At 41.2% G+C, this 8,203-nt stretch overlaps 1 protein-coding gene across 2 annotated transcripts; it reads left to right on the forward strand.

Annotated features, from left to right (window-relative positions):
- Nucleotides 1-1,093: 1,093 nt before the first annotated feature.
- Nucleotides 1,094-8,002, forward strand: LOC131357707 (potassium voltage-gated channel subfamily A member 1). 2 transcript variants are annotated; one of them, XM_058396938.1, is made up of 2 exons: nt 1,094-1,530; nt 1,918-8,002. In XM_058396938.1, exon 2 carries the CDS (start codon nt 2,163-2,165, stop codon nt 3,639-3,641), a length of 1,479 nt encoding a protein of 492 aa, XP_058252921.1. In that variant the 5' UTR covers nt 1,094-1,530; nt 1,918-2,162; the 3' UTR covers nt 3,642-8,002. The 2 variants fall into 2 exon arrangements, with proteins under 2 accessions (XP_058252921.1, XP_058252920.1); XM_058396937.1 differs by having other exon boundaries at nt 2,141-8,002.
- Nucleotides 8,003-8,203: the final 201 nt, after the last annotated feature.

Consider the following 8,203-nt stretch of genomic DNA (forward strand, 5'->3'; position numbering starts at 1 on the left):
TTTGTTTTACACTCAGCAAGAGGTTCGAAAATTACAAACTGTTCCTTTAAAAAAAAATCCAGGGAAAAATAACACAGACACTGCTTAAAAATAAACAACCACGGGGCCACATCTCTACCCAATGCTGGCGATGTACTACATTAGGCCTTCATTAGGTTAATTGGTGTGTATATAGCTGTATGTAACTCATGTGATCTGTGGAAGGTGTTACTCTTGTAAACATCATGCAGTGAATCACATCTAGCTCTCCATGTCTAGTTGCTGGTATTTTGAACAGTTCTCATGAGTAGGAGGAACTGCAGATAAACTCTGCAGTCAGTACTGTTGTGTCATTGTGTGTGGTCATTTACTTTGCACAGAGGCACGAATCATATGAATCATATATAACCTCTGGGATTAAAAACTGGTCTGGTTTAAAAACACTGGTCAAACAGGGTCTAATGATATCGCATAGTCTTTGGAGATGTAGCTGCTTAATCTCAAGTATGCCATATCCTTCAACTGCTGGACATTCTGAGCAAAGTTAAGGTCCTGTGATATCCTGTTCACCAGAGGGGAAGATAACACTTCATCATTTGCCCTGTGCATTGCCTTACGTCACTGACCCGTTGTCCCAGAGTTGGAAGTGTCCCATAGGTGGCGTGATATACTATTTAGAAACTATGATCCTATGCGGTTTAAATCTAGCCGTATGCTCTCGTGGTGTGTTTGTGGCGGAGCGCTCGCGCCGCGGCAGCCTGCGTTATAGAGCCGGTCTGCATTGCGTCGAACTCCCTCCCCCCACCCTCGCGCTCCTCGCTTCCCCATGTGCACCGCTATATACTGCCTAGTATTAAGGAGTTACTCTCTATCCCCTCATTGATCCCTCACCTACACCCCCCTTTAAGCACTCTTCTACCTCCATTCCCCCTTGCTCGCGCGGACAGAGAAAGCAGACCTCTCGTCTACACGGAAGAGGTGAAATTTCTGCTGATTCAGTGATGTCTGGAAATGGCATGAGCTTTGCGTTTGCCCACCCCCCACCCCCTCTCCATTTCTCCTCTCCTCTCCATCCACCCACCCACCCAACTTTAATGCATCCCCCCACCCTTCCTCCGAGCTGCAGCAGTAGACTCTCTCCTGCGGTATAAACCTTATTCACGCGCCGAGGTGCTGCCGCACGAGCACCGCACCGCACCGCGAGGAAGGGAGGCTGCGGCTTCCCGGCTTCTGTTTTTATTTCGTTTTAGCACTTTATTTTCCATTTGCTAGCTCTGCGTCGAAATCTCCCCTGTGTTGTATCGTGTGTGCATTTGTTTTGTTTTGTTTTTTTAAAAAAAGCACCCGTTTATTTTCAATAAATAGGACTTTAGCGGTTGCGACTTAAGATGGTCAGGTGTCCTATGGCCAAGGATAAAACAACTGCAGTTTCCGAGGACTGTCAGCATACGAAAAAACATGTGAAGTGTTAATGAATGAACCCAAGACGGAAGAAGATCTTTACTAATAGATGACAAGAGGCATTTCAACCTTTTCCAATATCGACAAGAGGTAAGCACCAGTACCTGGTGGATATGAAGATCGTCTGCTTTACTTTGCATTGCTTCTCATTATTTACTTCCAGAAAGTACAGTCTGGGCTTTTTGTTTTGGAGTGAGATCTAGTGATCCAGAAGTAGCCTAGCTTGTATGTGAGCTAAGAGTAAAAGTGACATGGTCATGTCAGATCTTTTTCACTTGGAGCAGAGTAGTGGTTGGGAATGTACACATTTAATGCAAGAAACATTTAATTGATGCACAGCAAATAAGCAGATACACTGATAGACAGCTAGAGAGATACATGGGAAGATTGATAAATAATTAAATAAATAGTGTGGAAATTGCTGAGCTGGCAAATATCTCCACTGTTCGATCCATTTTTTCTCTGACTGGGTGGCAGAGGCAGCAGTAGCGGATGCAGTGGAAAGGAGCGATGGTGGAGTCAGCGGGAGCTGCAGTGGGTCCACACTGAGGAAAACCAGTCTAGCTCATAGCTGCACAACTGAGCCAGCTCTGTGGGCACAAAATCAAAGCAGGACAGGGAAAGTGAGCTGAGGAGAAATTCAGGACAAGAACTACATGTCTGTTCCATTACACTAACCGCAGTCCCACATCTCCTGCAGTGCTTCGACTTGGACTTGCAGGATGACCGTAGTGGCCGGAGATAACATGGATGAAACATCAGCTGTCCCGGGGCATCCGCAGGACACATATTCCCCTGACCACGATGACCATGAATGCTGTGAAAGGGTGGTCATCAACATTGCTGGGCTGCGCTTTGAAACACAACTCAAAACACTCGCTCAGTTTCCAGAGACACTGCTTGGGAACCCAAAGAAGAGAATGCGTTATTTTGATCCTTTGAGAAACGAGTATTTCTTTGACCGGAACCGTCCCAGTTTTGATGCAATCCTCTACTACTATCAGTCTGGGGGACGGTTGAGGAGGCCAGTAAATGTCCCATTGGATATGTTCTCGGAAGAAATTAAGTTCTATGAACTTGGAGCTGAGGCAATGGAGAAGTTCCGTGAGGATGAGGGATTCATCCGAGAAGAGGAAAGACCCCTGCCCGAACGGGAGTTCCAGCGCCAGATCTGGCTTCTGTTTGAGCACCCTGAGAGCTCAGGGCCAGCCAGAGGAATTGCCATAGTGTCTGTTATGGTCATTTTAATTTCTATTGTCATTTTCTGTTTAGAGACTTTGCCAGAACTGAAGGAGGACCCTGCAGGATCTATACAGACAATAGGGAACACCACCTTTTACTACAAACCAAACATCCTTACAGACCCCTTCTTCATTGTAGAGACCCTCTGCATAATCTGGTTCTCATTTGAACTTATAGTACGATTCCTTGCATGTCCCAGCAAGGCAGCCTTCTTTAAGAACATGATGAACACCATAGATGTAGTAGCTATCATCCCCTACTTCATTACACTGGGCACAGAGTTGGCAGAAGAATCAGAGGGTAAGGAGGGCAAGGGGGAACAGGCAACATCACTGGCCATTCTCAGGGTGATTCGTCTGGTCAGGGTGTTTAGGATCTTTAAGCTGTCCAGGCATTCCAAAGGACTGCAGATTTTAGGGCAGACCCTAAAAGCTAGTATGCGGGAACTTGGATTGCTTATCTTCTTCCTCTTCATTGGTGTCATCTTGTTTTCGAGTGCCGTGTACTTTGCAGAAGCTGAAGAGACAGAATCACACTTCAACAGTATCCCTGATGCGTTCTGGTGGGCTGTTGTATCAATGACTACAGTTGGCTATGGTGACATGGTCCCAGTCACTATAGGGGGCAAAATTGTAGGCTCTCTGTGTGCAATCGCTGGTGTGCTGACCATTGCCCTACCAGTGCCTGTCATCGTATCCAACTTCAACTACTTCTACCACAGGGAAACTGAGGGTGAGGAGCAAGCCCAACTCCTGAACGTGAGTAACCCCAACATCGCTTCTGACTCCGATTCCAGCCGCCGCAGTTCCTCAGTTGTCAGCAAGTCTGAGTACATGGAAATCGATGGAGACATGAACAACAGCATGGACAACTTCAGAGAGGCCAATCTTAGAACTGGCAACTGCACAATAGCTAGCCAAAATTGTGTTAACAAAAGTAAGCTGCTAACTGATGTTTAGAGTCCAGATATGTACCACAGGACTGCTTCCATTCAGTAGTCGAATACTTTATTAAACTCCCTAGTGCACTCCTGCATTACACCTATTATTCTCTTCTGCTGACGAAAGGAGAACAGACGAAAACATACAATATGCTCTTAGAATATGAGATAAATACATACATACATATATATATATATATATATATATATATATATATATATATATATATATATATATATATATATATATATATATATATATATGAATAAATATAGAGATAGTTAGCTAGTTTAATGAATTTATGACAGGGCAATGCACATAGGCTATGCATAGGAAAAACATCCCTCTCTAGAATGTATAGGAACACTTCAACAAAAGGCCATGGAGAGGACTCTGGATCACTGTTCTGAGCTGGCAGTGAAGTGATGTTGAAACATTATGCATGGATTACAGATTACATATCAGCAACTTGCACAGTGCATCCAAAACAAAAACAAAAAAAAAAGCATAAAATTACTCAGTTCCACAAGGACAAGCCAAGCCATCTGCAGTGTTTGGCCTATATTTGGTCCTCCCTACAGTACTCCAGACCTACTGACCAGCAAAGCACCTTATACGAGCAAAACTGATCTCCTGCTGGGATGCTGTGGGGGAAAAAAATCATCTCCTCATGGACATCCGCAATGCTGCTATTCTCCAGCAGAAGCTGTAATAGATATCACCAAGTGATTTGATGCCATGCCCTTTAGATGCAAGACAGCACAATGACGGGAAAAATAGCTTATTAATAAGCATGTTTAGACTCATTTTGATATCAGCATGTGTGAGATGTTACCTCATTCTATATGATATCTTTTTATTTTTTCCTTGCCATTTAGTCCCTATAGTTCGTTTCCATGAAAAGTGCACTGGTTTGATATGATTTGAAATGCTTCTCATTTAAGCATATCTTAAGGACTGAATGTTTAAACTTAAGGGAAACAGGATCTTGATGGGATCATAGCATGTTAAAATAACTTGCATTATGGCCTATTCAAACTAAGGTACTGTGTATCCTAGTATATTTAATGCATGACAGCAGTATTATACAGCTTGTTGCTATTTAGACACTCCTCGAGGGTGTTTTTGTTACTATCAGGGAAACTACGGACTTTGTGTCCTGAAATTTTCTGAAATGTGACAAAAAAAAAAAACAACTTAGGCAAGCCCCAGCACAGGGATGCAAACTTTCTAATCTAAAAAGTAGTCAAAGAAACAGAGAAAACAAAACAAATAATACTACAAAATTGCATATACTCATACTAAGTACCTGTTAAAATCAATATAACTTAAATAATGCTGTGCATGGGCCTTTAGTCAAAAGAAGAAAAAAAAATCACAGCGAGCAAAATCTGATTCATGCTTCCATTTTTTTGCAGCCAAAATTTTTTAATGTCTAGGATTTCGTTCAGTAGGATGCAACAGAAAATACGGCAGAATTATTTTTTATTAGTTTATAGTGCCTTTTGACCCTCGCAACAACAGGATAGGTGAAAGTGCCTCAGTACGACAGGTTTCATGGAATTAGGGCAGCCCCCTGCCACTGTTGAGGATGAGCACTAGTGTGTGTATGTGTGGTACACAAAAAAAAAACAAAATAAAAAAAACCATAGGTACAAAATCCAACTAATGACACATGGTTGTCAGGCACAACTTAACAGTTTCTGTTGTCATGCACTTAAGGCCCTGCCTGCATAATTAAAATTGGGCCACGTTTGAAGGGCAGGGAGGTGCGCAGGATTTCTTAGAGCTTAAAATCTGCCTTGCATTGTAGTTTTCACTTGTGATGTGCCATAATGAGTCTACCTCAGTGAGGTGATCACTGTGGGTCCTGCCATTGAGCGAAAGAGCTCCTTGGTGTCGAACCTGTCCATGTGGCAAAATATGGCCAGTGATACTCCAACAAAGGCCAGTGATACTCCAGTAAATACAATTTTGGAGTTCCCCAACAAATAGCCTTTAGAGAAGCACTTAAAAACAAATACAACAATGCAACCACTCCCTGACCCTCTTCGCTACGCACAATCAAAACCCAATCATTCTTGTTTTACATCTTCATTCAGTTCTTATCCTTAGAGCTATATGAGAAGAAAGATCTGCAGCCTGGCCTGCAAAGTATAACGTACAGAGCCGTGTCTTAAACTACAGGGTTAAAATTTGAATCAGGTTAAAACCTTTAAACCTGGGATCTGATATATGTCTTCCATGTGCTATTAATAAAATCGAAGGATCCCAGATTATCCGTCATTAGACTAGGTTAAATGGGAAGGTTACTGTATGTAGAAAAAGGATAACTCTAAGTCGGGCAATACCATGTTAATTCAAACAATATTATACGTAAATAATAAATAATAACTTAAATATAGATAGTACTTGAAACGTTGAGGCTTCTCAGCACCCCTCGGTATCTTATATATCCATGGACATTAAAGCAAAAAAAAAAAAAAAAAAGGTTTTAGGCTAACTGACGAAGGGTCTGTTAACCAACCATATTAACATGTAAGCTTAGAAAGCCTTTTAATGTTACATAGGATATTAATAGGGCAAAGCTACAAACAGTTAGCATGTTGAAATGTACGCGTTAGAGGGAATCGGCTAACAGTGGTACATCAAAAGCGATTGAGCCATATGGTGCTATGCAGATATTAAACACCAACATACACTATGACAGCAATAGAGATTAGAGCTCCATATTACATGTTACTATTTACAACGGGTCTCTTAGGAATGCAACGTTTAAGGGCTGTGGGAATTTTAGCTGTTAAAGGCTAGATGTTTTTTGTTTTATTTTTTTAAAGTTATGACCAGGATGCAAGAGAAAATGTTGCAATACCAGTTTCTGTTCCTATGCTAGGTATAGCAATTTCTAATGTTGACGAAAAGAGCTTTTATTCTGGGACAGGAAGGTTAAACGAATAGCTGCTATTCACTGTTTGTTAGGTTTTGTGCTGTTGTGCTGTTTGTGTATTTCTTGTAATTGTTGACCTAAATTCTCTGGTTAGGTTCAGAGCCCAACAACAACAACAAAAAAAAAAATAGGACATTTTGTTTGGAGTGATACTGCTCAGTGTGTAATCCAGAGTAAAAGGCACTGTGTTTTATTTCTTTATTTAAGAAAAAGTGAACTAACTTCTTGAGATTTTTCTACAGAGTGAAAAATGACACACCATCCTGTAAGTGCAGTTTCTCTTAATGCTCTAAAAAGAATTCCTGTACAGCAGGGTGTCAGATTCTGGACTTTAGTCATAGAGATTTGCGTTTTTCCTTCTTTTAACACACCGCATTCGGACCATGAGGGCTTTTATAATTTGCGTACAGTTGAACAGATGCTTTCAACACGACCGCTTAACTCTGGAGTCTGACACTCCTGCTATAAAGCCAAAGTAACGGCGTAGTCGATAGGCAGTACGTGACTATTCAGAGGACATATATTTAGAGGACGGGGTATAGATATGATTCGTTTCTTCACCTGTGTGGCCTCATGTTGCTATTAACTATTTGAGCTGTGTGGCAATATGATTTAGTGGGAAAAACGTAGAAGACTTGTCCATCTGGAAAGCCATGACTGGGAAGATTATAGCCACTATTATCTCTACCACCAAATGGAATTGTAAAATGGCATTAGCATCCAAAATGTACTGTCAGCTCTTTTCTTTTTTATTACTTCGTCGACATCATGCAAGCATACCAAACTCCAATCCCATTTTGAAATTGTACTGTAAAGATACATATCCCAAATGCAACGGTTCGCCAAAAAAATGCATGAGTCTATGACTGCATGAGCTTAAGCCTTTCAAAACGGATCGACTATATTCTAGTTGCACCATATTTAAAGCCCTTGCTCTGGTGTACACCCAAGCCTGTCTCAGTCTTATACTTTCCATTTCGGGGAATTCTTTTCTGTTCACATTTAATCCAGTCAGACATGTGTTTTCTCACATAGTACACAGATTATCGTGTGAGGATATATGCTGAGGAACGAGGCTACAGATTTTTACGTTAGCCGTGCGCTCGATCGGAAATTGCCGGAATTAAGCTCAAAACACCTCGAGAAGTCACTTTTGATCTTAACAGCTAAACAAATGATGGTTCAAGTTCCATGTTTGTCCCATTTAAAACAATCTCATGCTTGTTCCTTGTAACACTCATGTAGTTGTTTTTTTGGGGGGGGGATTTTTATTTTTATTTTCTAATTTTCTTAATAAGGATTGCGCTACAATGCTTTTATTTGTCAGATGCTGACAAAGGCATGGTCTGCGATCTATGCAAGGGTATTTTTTGTTTCTTCCTGTCATTTATAATTTAACCATATATTTAAATCAATAAATTTTTAAGGATCAGTTCTCTGGTTTATGTGTATTAATCATTATTATTCTCACAGTGCAGGACGCGTATTGTGTCTTGGTTTCGAATGTTGAAGGACAGTGGAGAAGCTAGCTTGAACGTGACTACCCTGTTATAGTGAAGTCACCTTTTGTCCTTAGTAAAAATTTTTGCCTTACTCATGGGTAATTAGAGTAGCAGAATACAGCAATCTAAGA

Source organism: Hemibagrus wyckioides, linkage group LG08 (assembly GCF_019097595.1).
Source record: "Hemibagrus wyckioides isolate EC202008001 linkage group LG08, SWU_Hwy_1.0, whole genome shotgun sequence".
NCBI lineage: Eukaryota > Metazoa > Chordata > Actinopteri > Siluriformes > Bagridae > Hemibagrus > Hemibagrus wyckioides.

What these genes read in the sequence shown, in the direction of transcription:
- LOC131357707 (XM_058396937.1), top strand. Translation starts at nt 1,490, where the DNA reads ATGACAAGAGGCATTTCAACCTTTTCCAATATCGACAAGAG. An exon ending in TTTTCCAATATCGACAAGAG is followed by an intron (nt 1,531 to 2,140) that starts GTAAGCACCAGT and finishes CATCTCCTGCAG; the next exon opens with TGCTTCGACTTGGACTTGCA.